At 40.8% G+C, this 22,198-nt stretch overlaps 3 protein-coding genes across 6 annotated transcripts in view; 1 reads left to right on the forward strand and 2 right to left on the reverse strand.

The window, feature by feature from the left end:
• On the forward strand, window positions 1–21,427 carry trmt2a (tRNA methyltransferase 2A). Of its 3 annotated transcripts, XR_003671202.1 has the most exons (13): window positions 1–87; window positions 479–1,122; window positions 1,217–1,325; window positions 1,458–1,639; window positions 1,735–1,849; window positions 1,937–2,052; window positions 2,139–2,250; window positions 2,369–2,491; window positions 3,623–3,698; window positions 3,788–3,904; window positions 3,987–4,083; window positions 4,171–4,439; window positions 21,412–21,427. XR_003671202.1 is itself a non-coding variant. In XM_028413183.1 (12 exons), the coding sequence occupies exons 2-12, from the start codon at window positions 500–502 to the stop codon at window positions 4,325–4,327; spliced, it is 1,827 nt and encodes a 608-aa protein (XP_028268984.1). In that variant the 5' UTR covers window positions 1–87; window positions 479–499; the 3' UTR covers window positions 4,328–4,673. The 3 variants fall into 3 exon arrangements, 2 of the variants coding, with proteins under 2 accessions (XP_028268984.1, XP_028268985.1); XM_028413183.1 differs by lacking the exon at window positions 21,412–21,427 and having other exon boundaries at window positions 4,171–4,673; XM_028413184.1 differs by lacking the exon at window positions 21,412–21,427 and having other exon boundaries at window positions 3–87; window positions 498–1,122; window positions 4,171–4,673.
• Window positions 5,122–12,229, reverse strand: dgcr8 (DGCR8 microprocessor complex subunit). The gene is made up of 14 exons (XM_028413182.1): window positions 12,106–12,229; window positions 10,848–11,803; window positions 9,878–10,040; window positions 9,371–9,513; window positions 8,920–9,259; window positions 8,653–8,850; window positions 8,458–8,559; window positions 8,250–8,348; window positions 8,051–8,133; window positions 7,794–7,894; window positions 7,510–7,616; window positions 7,266–7,393; window positions 6,892–7,005; window positions 5,122–6,631 (listed from the first exon to the last, which is right to left on the reverse strand). Exons 2-14 carry the CDS (start codon window positions 11,523–11,525, stop codon window positions 6,548–6,550), a joined length of 2,340 nt encoding a protein of 779 aa, XP_028268983.1. The 5' UTR covers window positions 11,526–11,803; window positions 12,106–12,229; the 3' UTR covers window positions 5,122–6,547.
• Window positions 13,811–22,198, reverse strand: part of tango2 (transport and golgi organization 2 homolog (Drosophila)) — a 14,272-nt gene continuing 5,884 nt past the window's right edge. The window contains exons 6-9 of one of the 2 annotated variants that reach the window (XM_028413186.1): window positions 15,958–16,025; window positions 15,612–15,762; window positions 15,150–15,254; window positions 13,811–14,780 (exon numbers count right to left, since the gene is read on the reverse strand). In XM_028413186.1, the coding sequence (XP_028268987.1) occupies window positions 14,660–14,780; window positions 15,150–15,254; window positions 15,612–15,762; window positions 15,958–16,025 (445 nt within the window). In that variant the 3' untranslated portion in view covers window positions 13,811–14,659. Of the gene's footprint in view, window positions 14,781–15,149; window positions 15,255–15,611; window positions 15,766–15,957; window positions 16,026–22,198 lie in introns of both variants that reach the window. The other variant, XM_028413185.1, reaches the window with a different exon arrangement.

The raw sequence follows: 22,198 nt of genomic DNA on the forward strand, positions 1-22,198 counted from the left end.
ATACTACACGTGGTTAAATCAAATTAAGATGGCGGCGCCCTGGCTTAGAATTTAGTGATAAGTGGAACTAAAAGTAGATATATAAAGGTAAGGCACGTGAGAAATATTATCTACAATTTTGCTGAATGTTGCTACTGCTGATATTTAGTGTTATGTAAAGCTATGAGAGCTTTGCACATTACTGCCTCGTATTTATCTAAACAGCTAAATTGTCGCTTCTGTGAATGTTATTGCCTTTAGCTAACATGTTGTGTAAGAAGTTTGTTAGTGTCTCATGTAAACAACATTTAAATTCATGCACCGGACTGTTTTAAGTTTAAACCATGCGTTTTCAGCATTGCATTCAAGTTAGTTGTGCTCTTTTTAAAAGTTGTGTGGTCTTCTACCGAACTAGATATGCAAATTAGCGACAATGTTTACAAGTTCTTGTGTCTTGTTGAATGTAAAATGAATATTTGTCTGCTAACTTGACTGCTAGGCATTGTAAAAGCCAGCAGTGATGGCAGACGTTAATGGCAGCCCAGGGGCTGATACAGCACCCTCAAAGGAGACGAAGCCTGATGACCTCCCACAGGAGTCCAAAGATGAGTCCGTCAAGACGGACGTTCAAGCAGAAAGGGAAAGTGAGGCAGCCTCTGACCCCAGCATGTACCGCTACATTAAAGAGGACCTCTTTACATCTGAGATCTACAAAGTGGAGATCAGGAATCTGCCCAAGTTCATCGGCTTCAACGACTTAAAGAAGTTCCTCTCCAAACACAACCTCAACCCACATAAAATCAAGCTGTTTGGTAGGCAGACGTTTGCTTTTGTCACCTTTAAGAACGAAGAGGAGCGTGACAAGGCGATGAAGATGGTCCACGGCATGCAGTGGAAGGGCCAGGTGCTGAGTGTCAGGCTGGCCAAACCAAAAGCTGACCCCATCCTGAGGAAGAGGAAGCTGGGGGAAGGAGAGGGTGCAAGCGGGCAGCCCCAGTCCAAGCGAGCAGAGGGAGAAGAGGAAGAGGGGCCGCTTAGTGTGCAGATAGCAAATGTGGTGACTCCTCTGTGGAAAGTGCCTTATGAGGAGCAGCTGAGGAGGAAGGAGCAGGAGGTGGTGGGGGTGCTGCAGACATTGGCCAAGTAAGTGATGATGTTAATATTTAGATTAGGTGAGATAGTTTAATAGAAGCTATGATTTTTGTGTTTTGTGTTTGACCATAATGTTTCCTTTCAGACAGATTGGTGACACAAACAAAGCCATGTTGCCATGGCTGTTTGCACAGAAGGGGAAGTACAACAAAATGTGTTGTCCTTTGGAAGACATTAGACCATCTCCCACACAGGTACGCACACAGCAAGAATCGCGTCTTACAACAATCTAAAAAAAAAAATAAAAAATAGGTGTGATGTGAATATGATGTTAAAAAAATACTCTGAACTCTAACCTGTATTTTCCTCTTTCTGGATCATGGCAGACAGAATACAGAAACAAGTGTGAGTTCCTCATCTCAGTGGGTGCAGATGGTGAGGATAAGACCATTGGTTTCCGCCTGAGGAAATACAAAGGAGGATCCTGTGCAGTGGTGGGGCCAGAGGACACTTGCCATGTGTCAGCCGAGGCCAAGAGGGTGGTGGCTGAGTTCCAGAAGTTCATTAGGTATTATTATTATTACATGGTCATTATAATCTACTATGATGTTTGAACATGGTAAATGATAGCAGTCGCTGTATAAAGAGTTATTTTGCAAACAGGACAACAGCATACTCCGTGTACAGTCCTGAGACATACGAAGGACACTGGAAGCAGCTGACTGTACGCACTACAAGGACCAAACAGGCAATGGCTGTGGTGTTCTTCAACCCACAGGTGATGAAAACCTCAAAAACTCCTGTATATTACAGAGAAGAAAGGTCTTAACTTTCACCCTTTTGGTGTCCTTTTATTTGTTCTTAGAAACTCGAAGAAGAGGAACTCTGCACTCTGAAGAACTCCATGAGGGAACACTTCACAGACGGGGAAGGGAAAGACAGCGGCGTGACCTCTCTGTACTTTGTTAGAGAGGGTCAAAGGTGAACTCAAAGTCAAACTCAATGCTCCAGGATGTTGTGAATAATCCTGACTGACCATCTTATTTGTGTGTGTTTTGGCTGTGAAGGACATCTCCAAACCCAGAGGACTTGCCTTGTGAGCTGGTGGCTGGAGAAAACTGCATTCATGAAGAACTGCTTGGTCTGAAATTTAGGATATCTCCTCATTCCTTCTTCCAGGTGAGGAAAAAGAACAGGTGGATTTACCTGATGGTCCACACACCCCTGCTCCAAGTCATAAACCATCTGTTTCTGAATTTTCTACCATTTCTGAGCGGTGATGTGTGTTACGTACTAGGTGAACACAGGGGCTGCGGAGGTTCTGTACTCTGCTGTGGGGGAATGGGCCCAGCTAAACCAGGACAGCACAGTGCTGGACGTGTGCTGTGGGACAGGAACCATCGGCATCTCCCTGGCTAAGGTGATGTTTGAAATAAACAACAGTAAATATGCTGTGACACACAGGTATGCTGCACATACGCTATGTGTTGAAAGTTTTAGAACACCCCAAGTTTTTTATATAATATTATACATATATATTTAATGTCCTATTGCACTCTGAACTAAAAGCATAAAACAAACAATTGACAGTACAAAAAGAAATCATGAAATCAATGTATAAACCAAAATGTTATCCAAACCTATGACTCTTCAAAGTAGCCACCTTTGGTCGATATAACAACTGAACACACTCGTGGCATTCTTTCTACAATAGAAATCAAAATATTCTTCAGAAAGCTTTTCTGACTCTGTGGCACTTGAAGGTTGCTTCTGTCCATTTCATTCCAAACCAACTTGATGATGTTTAAGTCTGGAGGCTGTGCTGGCCAATGTTTTCAAGCTTACCATCTTCTTTTCTAAGGTAGTTCTGTCACCTCTTGTACTTATGTTTTGGGTTGTTATCTTGCTGCAGGATGAACCTCTAGCAAATAAACGTATACTGCATGGATCCATCAAAACAGCTCCAGTCCGTCATGCTTCCTTCTCCTATTTGTCAGTTGTCACACACAGAGGAGTCATCCTTTCACCTACCTGACGGTGTACAAAATTCCTGCATGATAAACCGAAAATTTCAAATTTTGATTCATCAGTCTATAAAACCTTCTTCCAGTCTTAAATAATCCAAACCTATGTCTTTCTTGCTGCAACTCAACCTGTCAAACCTACAACTTAGTCCTACAACCACTATGAAACTGTTGCCCTGTGAGTCGCCTATCACACAAGCTGTTGACTCTTAGAAACACGTCTTCTGATTCTGTTGTGGCTTTGTGTCTGTCAAACCTCTTCCTGTCAGTTTCATCCAGTTTGAGTGCCTTCTGAACCTCATGATTTTCAATCATAATCTAGAGAAATTGGGGTGTTCTAAAACTTTTGACCAGTAGTGTTGTTATATCTTGGTACTGATGACTCATCAGAATCAGAAATAATTTAATATCCCCAGGGGGAAAATGCATTTTGCTATAGCTAACTTACTTTAGGAAAAACATGTAAGCTGTTAGCATGTAGCTGGTGACAGTGAGGAAACATGTTCTTTTTGGTCTTTTGTCTTCAGAGGGTAAAAAAGGTGATTGGGGTCGAGATGTGCCAGGAAGCAGTGGAGGACGCCAAAGTTAACGCAAAGCTTAATGGTAGGGTGAAACATCAAATGTCTGGATCTGCAGGATCTGATATATAATATATGTGATGAACTTGGTCATTTGTTTGTATGTTTTTGAAGGTCTGACTAATGTAGAGTTTCACTGTGGAAAAGCTGAGGATGTGTTCCCTAATATCCTCAATGCTCTCGTGTCGCCCAACGTCACTGCCATTGTCGATCCTCCCAGGGCAGGCTTACGTGAGTACACCTCAACCAAAGTACTAACATCCACTAATTTAAAAAAATATTCACATTAATAGAGGTTTTGTTTATGAAACAGACTCCAAGGTGATACTTGCCATCAGGAGAGCAGAGCATCTGAAAAGGCTGGTTTATGTAGCATGTAATGCCAAGGCAGCCATGACCAACTTCACTGAGTGAGTATACGTTTGGCTTTATTTAAGTAGAAATAAAAAGCCTTTTCCCACTCGCTGTTTTAAATATCTATGTATATTTGACTTCAGTCTGTGCAGAGCTCCATCAAACAGAGTTCACGGAGCACCATTCCGTCCAGTGCGGGCCATGGCTGTGGATCTGTTCCCTCAGACCATGCATGTTGAGATGCTTCTGCTGCTGGAGAGAGTGGACTACAACTCCCAGCAGCAGGAGACCCAACAGTAATCAGAAACAATGTGGACTGTTAATACGATGAATGAGTGCATGCTCAGAGCTCAGTGGCCTGGGGGAAAAATGAATATTTGTTCCTTTCATGTAAGCATTTGCAAGGCTTATAGTTTTTTTAAGTTGAAAATAACACATTTAGTCTCAGTCCAAATTTAAACATCTTACCGTCATTGCAGGATGCACCAAATATTTTCTCAAGTGAGCTGTATGGTCACGCCCATTTGCATCTAATTTTGTTAGCTGTTAAATAACCTTGGTAGCTCTAAGTTTTCATTTCAAGTTGCACCTTGCTTGGCCTATTATCTGTGTGAATTATGTGACTAAATAAAGCAAAGCTCTTGTAGTCATTAGTCAAGACATTTTATTTTGCATAACAAATATCACTGTTGTCATGGAGCTCAGGTTGCAATACATACTTCATTTTCTAGGCAGCAACATTTCAAAGAAGTCATTGGTACAACTCCACATCAACACATAAAAGAATCTTTTTTTTCCTTTCCTTTCCCCCACACTTAGACACGTGGCAAGACAACACACACACACAGGGAGGGGTAAGCACATTCTTAAAGCGACCTACACTATCACAAGAGCCTGTTTAATCTGTGACATGTCCTTTGTTATGTTTTGTAGAAAAAGCACAGGCCAAATACTTGATAGAGAATGCACAGCAGTTTCTACTTTGATCTAGCAAGTGATGCTTCTATGCATGTTATAGATCTATTATTGTCTCTACTGTACAGTTTGCAGCAACATTAAGTATCCTATAAAATGCATAAGACTGTAAGCTTTGGTATACACAGTTTCATCCGCTTGTGTCGGCCTAAATGACTCGATCATATTTTGTTCATGATGGTACCAATCTAATTTTGCAAGGCTGCCTTTTGAAAAATGTCTCCTAGTTGCGTTGAGACAGTGATCAACTGTCCAGAGAGATTGCAAACGTACACAAAATACAGTCTGTCAAGACCAGTCTTAAAAATCTGTTCCTGCTGTAGGCATATTTCCCTAAGTATATGTTTCATAGGCTGTCTTCGTTAAAAATACTAATTCCCTAAACATTAAATGCTTTATCAAGTAATTGGGGCTTGGTCTTTCCACTTCTTGTTGAAGGGTATTTTAGGTCCAATGTACTGTATATACTCTGAGCCCTTCATGAAATGGATTAACTAAGGCAACATGTAGCCAACATGATTTTTAAGGGCACAAAAAATGAAAAGTAAATGAAATGTGCCAAGTGGTTAACTGATGTGCATGGTGTTAGTATCATGATTAAAAAAAAGCAATTAGAACACTAAGAACTAAAAGAAATGACCTTAAACATATTACAGTACTCTGTGGGCCTGTGCTTGGTTTACTGCAGTGTCGGCATGGAGAGCAGGACATCACTCTTATCACCTAAGTCAATGAAAAAGGCAACAGCACCCTCCAAATACAAAACATCACCTCACATTACCCAAAAGCAGTTATTTCTGTACCAACAGCGTCATCAGTCAAAGATATTTAACAGGACACGAGTGCATAACAACAGTTCTGAATAGTGATCACTTCACAACCTAAAATGTTCTTATCGTGCAAACCAAGACAGCAACTGTCCATTCTGAGGATAAACAAAACGGCATATTTGTATTCATCACCCAAAATATCCATAACACCTACCATTAAAATACCCAATAAACAAGGAACTTTGCTTCCCAATTAAATGAATGGTATAAATACAAGTAATAAGAACTAGTAGTCCCTTTCAAATACTTTAAGCACAGATAAAACTAACAGGTGCTGGTACTATAAGATTGCTGAAAACACTTCAAAACAAAACCAATGTGTGCAGTGATTTTTGTGGTTAAAGAAGCATGCATTTATTTATTTATTTATTTATTTTAAATCTTGACGTGGTTCATATGGTTATCAAGTCTACTTCTCTACACCCCAATGGAGGGGGGGGTTCTCCCAAGTGTCATAGAAAGGATGCATTTAGAGGTAGACGAAATTTGCTCTACGGTTTGTTAGTGCATTTAGATCTACCCTTACATCAACCCTTACCAGCTGAACCAATAAAAATGTGGGTGAAGGAAGCAAGCAGTTCTACCGACCTGGTCAATGTGTCACTATATTGCCATTAGATATCAGTGATGCATAATTAAGTGATGGATGGTGGTACGTGATGTTGGACAGTAAATGGGTTTCAGTGCTGTGGTTGGTTGTCAGTGATTCGGAGACTTAGACGTCGACAGTGCAGAGGGGTTCGCTGCCTGGCTGGGCTGACTGCATTATGGTCATCTTGGGCTTCTTCCTCGTTTCCTCCTGGTACAGTAAAGTAATCACAATGTAAGGCGCTTGGTTAGAAATTATTTTCAATTGGCTTACCAACACAGAGCAGTCTTTATCAATGTTATTGGTAACAGCTGTGCAAAGTCCCACATCTGTACTTTTATATACACGTTTAAAACCGAGTTATAAACCAGGTCACCGCTGACCTTGTAAAAAACTGGGGAAGCTTTGTGGAAATTTAAACACACAGTAGTAAAATTCTTCCTTAAAAATCCAAATCTCTCCACTCTTACCCTCTGTGTGGCCAGTTTCCTCATTTCTTCTTGCAGTTTGTTCAGGATGTGAAGGTTTGGCTTGTTCTTTTTGGCATACTGCTGAAGCTCGATCACACTTTTGTCAGAGCTCTCCTGAAAGAAAAATGATTGGCATCACCTTGTGCACACACTAGGCCTGGCCACTAGATAGACACTTACAGATGGTGTTATACTAAATATTTAAGCTACTGAGATGGTAGAAATATTCTGAGTTATAAGGCAAACTGTCAGCGAAACAGGGTGGATTTAAAAAGTAGCATTGCTATTATTTTGTGAAGCAGAAAATGCTTTTTTTTTTTTTTTAAAGTAATTGGGCTTGACAAAAAAACTTTTGTGCTGCTGAGGGGACCCACCTTCTTGACCATCTTATTGCTCTCCCTGCCGTACATTCGCAGCAGTGAGCCCCAGTTCTTCACATGGGGGTGAAGCATCTGCAAGATCTTCTGGGATGCTAGTTGTTTTCCAACCCTCTTATTCTTACCTAGTGACAAAGATGACACATGTACAAAAGCTAAATATGCTACCAGACACCCAGCTCTACAGAGGATACAAATGTGTTTCAGCCCCCTTAATAAAAAAAATATGTGGATTACTTACACCAGCCACGCACAGTGTGTTTCCCACATGTCATCACATATTCACTCTTCTGGTTTTTGCCCGGGATCACCTCAAATTTAATGCTGGTGTCCCCCATTCCATGGTTTCTGGAATAAAAAGCAAAACATTTACTTTTACTGAAGTGCCTGAAACCAATCACTCCAGCTCTTACTTCTGGGCAACAACAAATGTACAGTAATTCAACCATACATCAGTTGTACTATTTGTACGTGTCTGATGAGACAAATTACAAATACCATGTTAACAATTTATGTTATTCTTACCTTTTAAGGCACTCATGAAGAATCTGATATGGCGAAAGTAGTCCTGCTTTGTTGGTCAGCTCATACACTCTTGAGTCTTCTATACTAATATGATTAAAATACTGTGGGAAAGAGAACACTGAATGTTACCACTCATGAATTTTTTAATTCTAAACATGCTTTTCTAAATTTACAGGAAGCATTCTACCTTTGTAAATATTTCCTGATAAAACTCTCACATAAAACCAAACGTCACTAAGAGAAAGGAATAGTAGTACCTCCAGTTCATCGCCCTCGACGGGTTTTTCCTCCGAGGTCTGCTTCACAAAGTCAGGGATGAGGATTTCCAGTGTGGCTCGAGCTACAGTGCACACCAAATGATCAATGAGGGACATACTGCAATAAACCAAACTAATACAGTGTGTATACACTTGTGACCTACACCAATCCATCATATGAATAAATAAACTAAATTACCAGCTTTATTCTTGGCAAGTTTTTTACTGCTTGCAGTTCCTGTGCCATAAGTCACTCCATCTATAATGACTGATGCTCCAAAGGGTTCACTTGGGTTCTCTGTAGCACAGAAGAAAATTGCAATGCTAAACAACAAATGTAATATTTTAACCTATATGTGACAGCAAAAGTGACTTGAACAACTTATTTATCTCAAAAGAGAACTTACCACATTCAAAAAAGTTGTAAACAGGTCGAACTTTCAGGACACGTTGCATGTATTCATGCAAGATGCAAACTTCAGACTTTCCGTTAGGATTGATGACAAATTCTGTTGAAATAGAAACATGAAATGCGTCAAAAATAATGATTTCAAAGGAAATCATCATAATGGTTATATCATGGCATTAACTGCAAATAGTACCTTTCTTAGTAGGAGCATCTTGGACTGAAAGTGTGATGAGTTTCTGGTTTGCAGGCAGGATTGGCCTCTCCGACTCCGCCTGCTTCCTTTTCATGTCCCTGTTGAACTGTCTACGCTCGGCCCAGGTGCGAAACTTTTTGACAGTAACTTGTTCAAAGTCGAAGCATTTTTCAAGATAGAGGCGGAATTCTTCAAGTTCTGAAAGTACATTTTTATAATGTTGAATTACGTTTTACATGACAAAACACAACCAAAACAAGCTTTTACCTATAGACTCGTCCTTGCACACCTCCACCTTGGCTTTGACTTGGCCTAAGGCTCCTTGAGCAGTGTCGCAGGACTGAGACTCTTTACTCGGCAGGCTGTTTTCAGTTGTACCCTCTCCATCCTGACCACCATCAGTGAGAGTGGAGGGATGGATGGCGTCCTCTTCCTCAGCTGCAGCATCTGATGTGCCAGCTCTGGCTTCACCATTGGCCTCTTCACTCAACTTCACAGGAGACGCTTCTGCATTAGGCGCTGCCTCCCCATTCAGCTCCCTTTCTTCCTGTTCCTTCATTTTCTTATAGTGCAAGCATGGGATGCTGCTGGTAGGTGGGTCATGTTTCTGTATAAAAACACATTAAAAAATTTAAATGTGCAGACTTTTTTTTTTTCATAAAATGATGTGATACTTTTGTTTTTCCCCAGAATCCACCTACAATTACATCAAACATACCCTAATACTACCAGTGCCAAGGAAGTAGGGTCTGGACCAGGTGACCACTCTGGTCTCCCTGTGCAGGTAGACTGGAATGCCTGAGTTATGGAATGTCATGATCCATCCATCAGGTAGAGGCTCAGTGGGAGGACGTCCTCGACCTGGCACGAGGGAAATGTAAAAGCAGGTACCAATCAGGTATCAATCACTGTAGTGTGGCTGTCAAATAATATAAGTGATATAATCAGGATTGGAATGTATGGCAGAAACTGTTGTAGTATAATGTCTGATGTAGTTGCATTAGGAGCAAATATGCAAGTGAAAAGCTGAATGTTGGTGCTCAAAAGATCAACAATCTAAAGGTTAATTGATCACAAAGATTAACTGAATGAAAATGCAATGATTACATTTCCACACATGTGCAACAATACCCAAAACATTATAAAATTCTATAAAGTTACGGTTTATGTCCACAGTCCTAAAGCCACAGTCATTCATGCCCAACCCTCTAAGCAGTTTACTCACTCTTTAACACAGTCTTAATTTTGGTCATCATGGGCTGAACACCTCCTTCACCATCCGATTGATGATCACTGTCCCCACCATATTTGTCCTCAGCCGGGCGCATTTTCTTCGGCACGGGCATGCCCTCCTCCAGTAGAGCATCAACATCATTGTCAAACTCCTCCTGGAAGAGTCGGAGGTTAAAGGCCGGAAGACAAAACTGGGTGACAAGTGTAATTATAAACATTTTGCTTGAGAAGAAATCAGATGCAGTTCCATTTTAGCGCATGGAATTACTTAACCAATCGTGAACCTACTGTAACTCCTAGAGTAAATTAAGCAATATTTCCAGCAGGTTTGATGCCTCCCAGAATCTAGGCACTTAACTGGAGAAATTAAAAATGACACACTGACCTCTTCCAGCTTCTTCCAGAAACATAAAGAAATAGAAACAACACATTTATGTGAATTTTTGCTGTCTGGAAGGAACATTGGATTCTGGCTTAACCAAGACATGTCTACTGATGCAGAAAATGTTCCTTTTTGATTACAGTTTTGTGACTTACTTACTTACTTACTCCCTTCCCTTACTTTTTCCTATTACATCAGAATAGCTGTACATGTCAACAAAAATGTTTTTGTTGACAGTTGTTTTGTACTTTGTGTATTTTTGACAATTCATTTGAGCTGCTACAAACATTTGCAAAAACATCAGTTTAACTAATTAGCTCCAAGTATTATTCTCAAGATAAAGGGAAGCACACGTGACTACTGTATTTGTGAACTTTTTTGTGGATTTGGTAAGGTAAAACTGATAATTACGCCAACACAGTGGTTTCACCAGAGTGACAGAGGGAGGCTGTGTTATGACAAATTGCCAATAATACCCGTCTGTACAGACTGAAGTGTGTGGGCTGCGTTGAGCCTAAAATACATCTCTTACAGCAAACGACACACTGGGGGTGTAGCTCATATCACACAGTAGACTTACCTCGTAGGAGTAAGTTGCAGCCTCATCATCTGCTTGCTCCTGCTGAGCTATGACGTCAGACTTAAAGCCGCCATTGTCATGATCCAAGAAGTTTTCGTAGAAGTCATCCAACTCATCCAGGACAGCGAACTCTACCTTGTTTTCCAGATCTACCTCAGCTTCCTCTGACTTTATGCCTGCGGTGTTTGCTGCTCCAGAGCTACCTTCTGCTACCACCTGCTCACTTGTCAAGTCATGCAACTCACCATTGAGACTGTCTAAGCCGTCATCTCTTCCTGCCCCCTGCTCTTCGCCTGTGTATAAAACCTTCCTGTCTTTACTGTTGCTGCTTTCAGTAAAGCTCACACTGATCTTAACATCTCTAAGCAGCTTGAGGTCTGGTAGAAACTTGGTGACTGGGGGAGCGTGGCGGGCTGTTCTGGGGCACGGTGGGTTGGGATTGGCCTCATTTGAGAGGTGGCTACAAAATGTTATCAAGCCCTTGTTGAGGGGCTGCTGTGTCTCGGCTTCCCCGTCCCCTGGGGTGTATGTGTATCCATCACCACCAGAGCTAACGTCCATTACCTCTGCGTCACTGGACGTTTGCAGGGGAGGTGGTGGAGGTGCTCTGCCCTCATCTAGGCCATAATGATCAGGTGGCTCCAAGGGGAGAGGGGGTAGAACATCATCTATCTCCATTATCTCTATATTAAGAACTTATATAGACAAAAGATACCGATTTATTTTTTAAAATATTACTTAGGCGACTTCCTTCTTATCTAATCCCAGAGTACATGCAGAAGCACATCCCTGTATAGACCACGTACCAGATGTGAATATGCTAAGCTGACTACATTGTTCTTTTCATTAATGTAGACAGCTTTCAGAATCACTGTCTCAATTATTGGAAATCACAATGCATTCAGCTTAATATGGGATCTAGGCATTGATCATCCTCCGCTGCGATCTTCTGGGAACTAGAAAAAACACAGTGAAAGCAGATGTCAGATAATATAACTTTAAGACTGATAACGCAGTATGACACGAATAAATAATAATACTATCTAGCTGTGGCAGAGTATAGGGTCGTTTGGAGAAACGTTTAGCCAAGTTCATCGTAAAATAAAATGGGGAAACGTAACTCTTTAGCGCATCTGTTCATTTTGCAGCTGCACCGTCAGCCCCCCCAAGCTAGCCTCAATGCTAATGTGCTAACATGCAACCGCCCGCGTCTGCTGATAAGTAAAACCGATAGCCGATGAATTGCAGGAATACTCACTGATAAATGTGACACAGGTGTCTTCTCTCGGGCACCTAACTACCTTCCTAAATTATTTTATTTCCGACGCGCCACTACACGGCCTCAGACGCAGCCCCGCCATCTTGAAGAAAAGCACAGCGGCGAGCGCGCTCTGACTCCGCCCTCCAGAACCGGCTTTTTAACGATTGATTGATTCATGACCCAATCACTGCACCCGCTTACTACCCGTCATTGCATGTTTAAACCAATCAAGAACCCGTTAGCACGATAGCTGCCCATTTTTACTATGTTTTATATTGATTTTACAATAGGTAACTTTACGATATAGATGTTGCATTATTGTTCCAATTTAAAAATTTTAATTGGGGTCGGTCAGTGTGTCTGTAGTATTGCCAGATTTTCTTTTTTTCCCTTTTTAAGTAACATTCAGAATTTCCATCCTGCAAATAAATTAGCTTCTCTCATGTTTAAACTTTGTGCAAACATTTACATACTAAGCATGCGTTATTCCAGGTGGCCAGTTGGGGTCACTGTTTGTACATAGTTGAATGTCAGCAAGAATACCCTGTACCATGATTCCCAAACTCTTAAAGGGTAAGCGACACTTTTTGTTATGCAAACTGGGGTAAGCAGTAGACGTACAAGTGTAAAGATGGCTTTGTTGTACACATGAGGTGGTCACAATCCACAGAATATGATCATACTTCAAGTTAGTTAAGGGTCAGTCTCCCAAAACCTGCATGAGTAACATGAGCCCTTTGAAACATCAGTCATGCAAGCAGTAAGAAAACTTGCCAAGAATAAAGCTGGTAATTTAGTTTGTTTATTCATGTGATGGATTGGTGTACATCACAAGTGTATACACACTGGATTAGGTTGGTTTATTGCAGTATGTCCCTCATTGATCATTTGGTGTGCACTGCAGCTCGAGCCACACTGGAAATCCTCATCCCTGACTTAGTGAAGCAGACCTTGGAGGAAAAACCTGTCAAGAGCGATGAACTGGAGGTACTACTATTCCATTCTCTTAGTGACGTCTGGTTTTAGGTGAGAGTTATATCAGGAAACGAGGTGCAAGGCTGGTGTAAGTAATTATTATATTATTATATTTTTTTTACAAGGGGGCTGAAACACATTTATATCCTCTGTAGAGCTGGGTGTTTGGTAGCACATTCAGCTTTCGTTCATGTGTCATCTTTGTCATTAGGTAAGAATAAGAGGGTTGGCATCCCAGATCTTGCAGATGCTTCACCCCCATGTGAAGAACTGGGGCTCACTGCTGCGAATGTACAGCAGGAAGCGCAATAAGATGGTCAAGAAGGTGAGTCCCCTCAGCAGCACAAAAAAGATTTTTTTTGTCAAGCCTAATTACTTTATTTAAAATCTGGTTGCATTTTCTGCTACACAAACTGAGACAAGCAGTAGATATGCAGGTGTAATGGCTTTGTTGTATACTATCTGGAGTGACCAAAGAAATATGATCATACTGCCAAGTTAGTAAGGGTTAATAATAGGGATAGGAGTACTAATACCTGTCTTATTTCAAAGTATCTGTACTTTTCAAATGCTGCCAATACCAGCCACCAATACTAAAGGCAAAAAAAGGAAAAAAAGTTGTGTCGAGTAGTACTCCTTGTCAGAAGATGGCGCTGCACTGCCATGGGGTGACACCATGGCGACTTTTTTTTTTTTTTTATTTCAAACAAATGCTAAAACTCAGAGATGTTTGTGTTTTATTTTGCACTTTAGTTCCTTTATTTAAATACTTAAACTCTTTTTCAGAAATAAAAGGTTCCAAATCTGCCATTGTGTTCATTGACATTTTCTATGTATTGAGATATACATATGTATACATCAAAAGTACTAGTGGTGTGTACTCAGGAGCGAGTACTTGTACTCGTACTCAGTCTGAAAAAAAGTGGTATCAAACACCCTTACTTAATAAGTCTCCCAAAACCAACCAAACCACAATGTGAAGGCAAATGTCCAACTGAAATATCTGTTCTAACCAACATTAGGACTACTGATTTGCAGGGCTGGATTGTTACTACTAATAAACCATTCACAGGGTACCATTTACCAGGAAAGTAGCAGTTTGTAACCCTCTGATTACTATGAATTTAAATCAGATTACACATTCTCTAGAAAAATATAGCTGAACCCATACATTCTCATTGGAAATTGTGCATAAAATGGATATTCAGGTAAACGAAGAATAGACTGCAACTTCAAGAATCTTGTGGTGATACACTGTAATAAATTTAACTCTAAAGTAACCTTGGTTGATGATATGTAGGTTTTTTTTTTTTTTTTTACAAAAATCAATATATGTTCTTTGGCAATCTTTTAAATTAACACACATTTTAAGATGAATTTTAACTTCAATTATGAATATGAAATACATATTACTAACGCTGTTGAGGCAGCTAGTGACTACTTGAAGGAAAGTGCAGCTGAGTCTTCATTTCGACATAGCTGATATAGTGAATTGCAGTTGGAGCAGGAGGGACCAGGTGTGATGGAAGGAAAGGTTATGCAGAAAGGCACAGAATCGGTTTTCTCCATCATGTCTTCACGACTGCAGTTTGAACTGGAAAGAATTGGTGCTCCACTTGCTTGTGTCGCAGTTGAGCATTGTGCGCTCTGTGAAGGTCACATTCCCTTCTGCATCGATCAGGATTATTGTATTGGTCCTGAATGGGCAGACACAGGAGACACAAAAATGAATATGACTGGGGGACCTTAAGAAAACTATCATCCTTTAAAAGTCACATTTCCACATTTCAGGTTTTTGCCCTTATCAAAAATTAGCAGGCAGTGGCAAACACTGCCTTGCTAAATGCCGCTTTGATGACTTTGGCAAAGACTGACCCTCTAACCTTTCTGGCTACAGGACTCTGTATCCACTAATTCATGCAGACGATCCCATTTCATTCACCTGCTGTAAAAGATTGATTACCCTAAGGATAGCTGTGTACCAACATTTCTCTGTTCTCTTTCATCCTGAACAGCTCTGTCACTCAGGTGAAGATAGAGATTTGGTGTGGGTGGAAGACACTGACCTTGTGCCATAATGAGGGGAGCGAACACACACGGCTGACAGAGCCTGGATCATGGGCTTGCTGTAACCATCGCCCTGGCTCTCCTGAACCGGATCAGGTGAGTTCCTGTTGAAAAACCCCCACAACAGACCTATGTAGGACATTTTTTCCTTTTTCTAGTACATCCTTGTTGCATATACTGCCTGTGCAACATATTTGATTGATTCTTGCCTCACTGATCTGACAGATTTCATACAAAATGCATATTTATACTAATGTTAGGCTCATACAGTGTGAACTTTGGTAAACAAAGTTTGACAGCTTGAAAAAAGGCTCTCTGCAGGTTGACAGTACAGGAGGATAATGGGACTCAAAGAAGTTACTACACCCAAACAACATATAGTCCCTGCAGATGTACAGTTATGGGGTCTGACAGTATAGCTGGGTAGCTGGGTGATGTTTGAGTGTGTGTTGCTCACTCACAGTTCTTCATTATTAAGGACGTTGAGGAGCTCTTGTACCAGCCCATCACAGGACAGAGACTGATCACTGACCACACTGGTGAAGTGACGTTTCCCTTGCAGCAGTTTTTTCCAAGGAGTATCCAACAGTGAATTACTCAAGCCATAGATTCCTGCTAAGGAGCACATGAATAATACACACAAATGTATACACTAGTAAGTTTTGTTGATGTCCCTTTTAGCCCTTCTTTTCATAAATCAAATAATCAACAAGGAAATGTCAGGCTAACATGAAAGGGCCAAAGGCCGAGAGGAGAGGTGAGTGTGAAATGAATGGTTTCTACAGCAACCAAATTAAAAACACAGACCTGGATTTAGACGGATGGGTTCAGGGCTGCCTCTGTTTCCATAGTAACACATAATGTCTTGTTTGGCTCTAGATGGGACACAGTAAGATGGAAAATTAGACGTTGCATTTAATGATGATTAAACTCGCTTATGCCTAATTATGAATGCCATGTCAAGAGCCATAATACTTCGGTGCTGTTCAGTTTCAGCAAATGTGATGTTCAAAGGGATGCTCTATAGGGAAACGTGTAAAATGAGTGCTGAGGGTGAAAGAGAATAACAGTGCACCACACAGTATTCTTTAATGACTGAGAAATCAGATTTTAGCAACACCGTTTGAATTTGTGAAAGCGATTCAGATGGGAAAATAGCAAACAGCAAAACTGCAGAAAATAAATGTTATCTTAATAGAGCAACTGGGTAAGATTAAGGCTTCAAAATGTGAATTAGACCTAGCACATACACCTTTGACTACCACAAAACCATTTAGTAATGGTGTTAGATCTTCTTGCAAAGTCCTCAGTTAGAGGGAATTTATTCAGTCCAAAAAAATCCACCCGACATCAAGGGCATCCGTCACGACTTTGGTACAGGAGAGTGAATAATAAATTATGACCAAATCCTTTGAACCAGCGGGGAATGAATTTTTTGATGTCAATTTTATGACAGCCATACAAGTGGCATCAGTCAATCTGAAATGTGGTGCAATACTGCTTCAATATCTAGCTTGGAAAATTTCCCAGTCAAGAGCTGGCAAGACAGGGACAGAATATGCTGCTGGGCTTGTACCCATGTAACTACGGTTTTCAAAGCAACAAAATACAAATGAGGCAAAGCTTGGTCTATATCACCAGAAGCATAAAATGGATGCCATAGAACCCAACAACAAGATTACATATGTAAAGTTCAAGAACATGTTTATAAGACTCTTTGAAGCAGCCATTGTAAGATGGCAATGACATGAAGTGATGCACATGGTCAGCAATGCTGGCATCCAAACCATAAGTGATTTGTAATAAGGCTCAAAGTGTGCCAAGGAAACAGTTCCAACACTGTCTAGACTGTTGACACAAACTTCCGCAACCTGAGCAGACATCAAGCAGGCTGCATGTTGACCCTGCACACTGAAGCCTTAGCTTTCTATAAGCATGTAATGAGGCCAAATGAGATTAACACTAGTATAATTACATAATATCATAGTGGTTTCCAAATACTGAAAACCCATTAGTTCTATTTAATGAAAGTAGAGGATTATTATACCCATCTGCATGTTATAATGATGTAGGAGGTGTTGACATAGATGTCAAGGTAGGGCCCCCTGTAGACAAGACAGCGCTCTTGTGCATTTTAACACATTTAAAGTATGTAGTGTTATAATTACTTTGATAATATCATCACTTGTTTTATTCAGACCATGCCTTCCTTTGTGCTATTCTTAGTTCTTTTTATAACCTTAGCAACACTTAGGGAATAGTATGATGACACAGACTGACATGAGGAAAGCTCACACAGTGGGGCAGGAAAATATTCTGAAAAATCTGTAAAAACAATCCTCAAAGCTGTCAGGTGACATGACTCTTCCTCTCCGACAACAACCATTCCAGGGCTTTAATATTCTTATTTCTATTCAAAACCAGTCCACCATTTAAACAAACTACTACTTTTCTGTTCCTGTGGTTACTATGAACACAGCAACACCGGCCAATATTGACTCAATAGCAGTCACCTCTCATACACGTATGTACACAGTCGCTACTCAATGAGAGCCAGATGGCCCGGTAACCTGAGGGGGAATGAAAGAATCTGTAAAGCTTTTATTTGTTGTCAGTTCTGCTGTGGGCAAACACAGTGTCTAAAATACGCATTTTGACCTGAGCTTAACAGTTCCTCAAAGTCCTGGCGTCTGAGTGGACACTTTGCCTGTGATGTGTATCAAATTGACCGAGGTGGAAGCAGGTGGAGGTTTTGTTGAGAGGTAGCTCTATTTCAGTGTTTTGAAACCTGCTAGAATATTGAAAGTCCCATCAGGTGTGTGGTGGGTTGAGAGAGAGAGAGAGAGAGAGAGAGAGAGAGAGAGAGAGAGAAACGCTGAGAGAAGAGTCAAAAACAGGCTTTTTCAGATCTCAGTCAGAGAGGTAATCAGTATGCTGGCTGGGAGATATTCTAATGAAGAGTCCTCTATACTGAGGCTGTAGAGCAGTTTCCACATCGCCAGCTGTGCTGTAGTTGCCTGGAGATGGTTGGATGAGCTTTCAACATTATCAGCTTAGAATGTAGATGGGTATGTTGGTTGGGCTCCTGGGTAACGACATGTACTCTCATGTATCATCACACACATCTGTGTGAGTACATCCACCCATGCAGACATAAAAGGCACTGAATAAAACACTTAATTTACTAGTTTTTAATCTTTTTTCTTAGCCACAGTACCAATGTGGCCCTATGGAGGGCAATGTTGGTCTGTTGGGTAATCCACCACTGATCCACACTTAAAACACTTAAAAACCTAAAAAAATCTTAAACTGGTGCTGCAGTCCCAGAGATTTCATATCAGCATGCGGTCATACTTTTTTATTTTTAAATGCACTGTTCGGTAACTAAATATCTACAAAACAACATGTCAGAATGTGTGTTTAGCAATAATTTGCAAGGTTTATCGGGCTAAAAAACTAAATAAGATGTTGCAAGACAGAAGCTAAATGTCAGCATGTTATAATTAACTTCGCTTCAAAGTGTGAGTCTGGTTATGCAGAGATTCATAGTAAATATTGTCACAGCTGTGTTTTTTTAAATGACAAAATCAGCTCCATAATCTCAAGATGATAACTGAATAAAGTAAATGTAATGTTTCTATATAACTCTAATATTCAAATTGTGTTACTTGATTTACAAAATGATTCTCCATGAGATCAGACAAATCTTTATTTCCAGGGTGTGTAGGAAAATGTCTCTTTGTCTGCTAAAAATATCAACAACCTCCAAAGCCAAAATATATATTATTCAGATTTTTGTGGCAATTTTGGAAACATCTGGAGTCATTCACTGAACAATGTAGTGCTGTTTGCTGTGATCCGCTGCTAATTCTAGTCAAGACCAACTCATGTTCCGCTCTATTTAAAGAGAATGTGATTTCCCCATAGGTAATATTACCAATGCTCATGGTAGGGCTGCCTTAAAAATGTTGATAGTTCATCCACCCCTGATTCTCTGGAATGTGCGTATTTGCTGCACCGCTGTGTTTCTTTTTCAGCTCAAACAAGTTTCTGCCAAGAATTACAACACATGGTTTGAGGCAATAAGACTGAACCACTTTTTAAAGTTGTTTTTATAAAACAGCCACACTCTCTTTGACTGAAAGTGTATTCAGGGAGGCATATCTTTTGCAGGCAAGCATCAGAGGAGGTATTCATTAAAATGGATAATCTCTGGGCATTGACTTTAAAGCAAGGGATGACTTAAAGTAGGATCAAAAAGTGAAGCTATAGAAAAGTCAGATGAAATGTTGGATATGGAGCCTAGAGAGAGTCAAGCAGAGATGAAAATTGAAATATATATCACAGAATGTTCTGGGAACTGCAAGGCCGCCATCTACCAAATCACTCAAGTACAACTCAATTTAACATGGTTATAGATTATTAAGCAAGGCGGTATTGGTGAAACATTGCAATTAAAAAGATACTGATAACACACTGATAATATTTCATATAATAACTGTACCCTTCCTCTCCACTGTCTCTCAGTGAGGGTGATCAGGCATTCTAAGAACTGAGTGAAGAGAGAGAATGCTTAAAAACGGTGGGCACATCTTGTCACGTCATAAATCATGTCTTTGGTTACAGATGAATGAGGAATCCTCTAATTGTAATATAGAGCCACTCTGTATCCACTAGATGTAGTTATCGATTCGGAAAGAAACTAGACGCCTTATTTCCTCAGGGCTGCTGGACACACCACAGTGGAAAACAAATAGGCTGGTAATGATGGTGTTTATTAAAAAGATGAAGGCTTGCTTTCTGGCACAGTGTCATCTCTATCAGTGGCAAACACAGCTCCCATCAGAAGGTTTCTGAGGGGAGAAACCTTCTCGCAATGTAAGGTTGTGTTGGCTGATTCCAGCCCCAGATGACAGCCTAGTCATGAAGCCATGAAGCATTATCAAAACAAAAACCCGCCCTGCCTTTCACTGTACTGGTGAGTGTGGGGTGGCACCTCATTCTTTCATTACAGAAGAATGCTGCTGGGGCAGTGCAGATGCAACTCAGCCTATCAAAAAACAACAGCTAAGTCATGCAGCTGCTGTTATAAAAGAAAGAAGACTGAAATGGTAACACTGCTGGACTGAAGCTGCAAATAGTTATTCTGTGATAAACAGTATTACCTATATTATTAACAAGACCCGAAGTTACATCCGAAGGCAAAGGGCATTTCACATTAGTGTGCCTACTGGGAATACAGAAGATGTCTTGGGCGCCCCTAATGCTACTGCACACCAGGGTAGATACTGTTAGTAGCTCTGTTCTGCACTTTATTGCATTTAGGGAGGTTTTCACTCCAGCAGCCCAACAACTACCTGTGACAGCCGTGTGTTTGCCAAGTTGTGGTTGGCCATCAAATAAAAAGGCTTTTCTCTTGTAACATTAAAAATGAAAAACGTTTGATGTGAAGAGTAAAGCAAAAATCTAATCTCTTTCCTGCTTGTCCAAGTGTGTAATCTCAGCAGACAAACAGGGTTATTTTAGAATGAACTAACAGTCTGGTCTTACATTTCTCCTTGTCACATTCATAACAAGAGGACAAACTGGCACGGTGTAGCAGTATGAGAGCACATTTCTTTATTTCCATCCCTCCACCTTGAATCAGAGGACGCTGACCTTCTGTCTGTAGCCTAATGTTCTGTCTTTTAGAATTATGCAAGGCTTGTAGAGAACAAGTGAAGACGCTTTACAACTACCTCATTCTCATTTTATATCAAGTCACCTGTAAAGACCAACCCACTTGGGCCCCATTCACACTGGAGAAAGTCAATCCAGCTAGAGTAGGATTGAATCTGGATTGCCTTTAAACTGGGTACGTTCAGACCTATTTTCAAATCTGGCAATCACACAGGTGTGTCCATGCTCAATCCGGTTTAACCCGGCTTGTTTGTTGTCCTCCAAACCACTAGGTGGCGCCTCATAATACACGGAGTCCGTTCAGGCCTGTCGAAAATAAACTCAAAGCTGACATAGTTTTGTACGCGACCCAGACACTGTCCCTGTGAACCCTGAAATATCACGTCGCTAGCGGGATTCGCTAGCAGCATTTGCGTTCAGACCTGAGCCACATTTGAGCCAATCTGACTAGATCCACCTCCGAGAGGTGGATTGAAATCTATCCGGATATATCCAGATTCGTACTGTTCAGACTCAGAAAAAAACTACCCAGATACGACCCGAATCCCGCTCTAGCCAGATTGATTTCCCAAGTGTGAACAGGGTTTTTACCAGTCAGCTAGCTACAGCTGAGAAACTCTGCCAGTGATCGTTCACCTCAGCACTCTGTTGTTGTAGAAATGACAAGCTGTACCTTTGTTTTTAAGTGAGAGAAACCAGCTGAAATAGTTTAAACATGATAACATGGACCTAATACAGCAGAAAGCCAACATTTCTCTGTAACCTAAAAGCAATGATAATATTGTGAAAGAAGAGATGTACAAGTTTAAGAAAATCTCCTATGGGAGGAGATTCTGCCCACGGCCATGTTGCCAGGATACATGGTTCATGACACCAGACTCCACAGTGGAAAATCTTTTTTTTTTCTTTCTCCCCTGCCAGGGGGATCACTTTGGTAGGGGTGCATGCTGCAGCTGACCCTCCAACCTTTCCTTGGCAGAAAGTGAGACACTTTTCTCTGCCAATTGTCTACAGGAGCCCCTACCCTAACAGCTATCTCAGCACCCATCCTACTTTAATATTTCTCTCTTTACCAGGCCACTTAATTTAGTCAGGCTGCTGAGGCAGAGGACTTCATTATTTTAATACCACTGTGATTTTCCTTGTCTAAATCCCTAAAATATAAACAGGTGCGCCTTTAGAATTTTGATGAGAGCTTGTTCACAAATACACATCTGAGATTTCTTTGTAGCTTCTCAGCAGAAGACAACACAGCTTGCATGGTTTTGTTCCAAGACAAAACTAAAAATTATAGCTACAACATACTCTCTAGGAGGTTCTAGAAAATCCTTTAGTGTGCACAGTCTCTGGATGTCACTGGAATTTCTTA

The sequence above is a fragment of the Parambassis ranga genome, chromosome 9, assembly GCF_900634625.1.
Source record: "Parambassis ranga chromosome 9, fParRan2.1, whole genome shotgun sequence".
Lineage (NCBI taxonomy): Eukaryota > Metazoa > Chordata > Actinopteri > Ambassidae > Parambassis > Parambassis ranga.

Bases quoted from the DNA above. Each gene is read 5' to 3' on its own strand.
- trmt2a (XM_028413183.1), top strand. From the start codon at position 500: ATGGCAGACGTTAATGGCAGCCCAGGGGCTGATACAGCACCCTCAAAG. The intron at 1,123-1,216 runs GTAAGTGATGAT...GTTTCCTTTCAG, and splicing joins GTGCTGCAGACATTGGCCAA to ACAGATTGGTGACACAAACA. The intron at 3,905-3,986 runs GTGAGTACACCT...TTTATGAAACAG, and splicing joins TCCTCCCAGGGCAGGCTTAC to ACTCCAAGGTGATACTTGCC.
- dgcr8 (XM_028413182.1), bottom strand. From the start codon at position 11,525: ATGGAGATAGATGATGTTCTACCCCCTCTCCCCTTGGAGCCACCTGAT. The intron at 7,394-7,509 runs GTAAGTAATCCA...CTTTGTCACTAG, and splicing joins ACACACTGTGCGTGGCTGGT to GTAAGAATAAGAGGGTTGGA. The intron at 7,006-7,265 runs GTGGGTCCCCTC...TTTTTCTTTCAG, and splicing joins GCAATAAGATGGTCAAGAAG to GAGAGCTCTGACAAAAGTGT.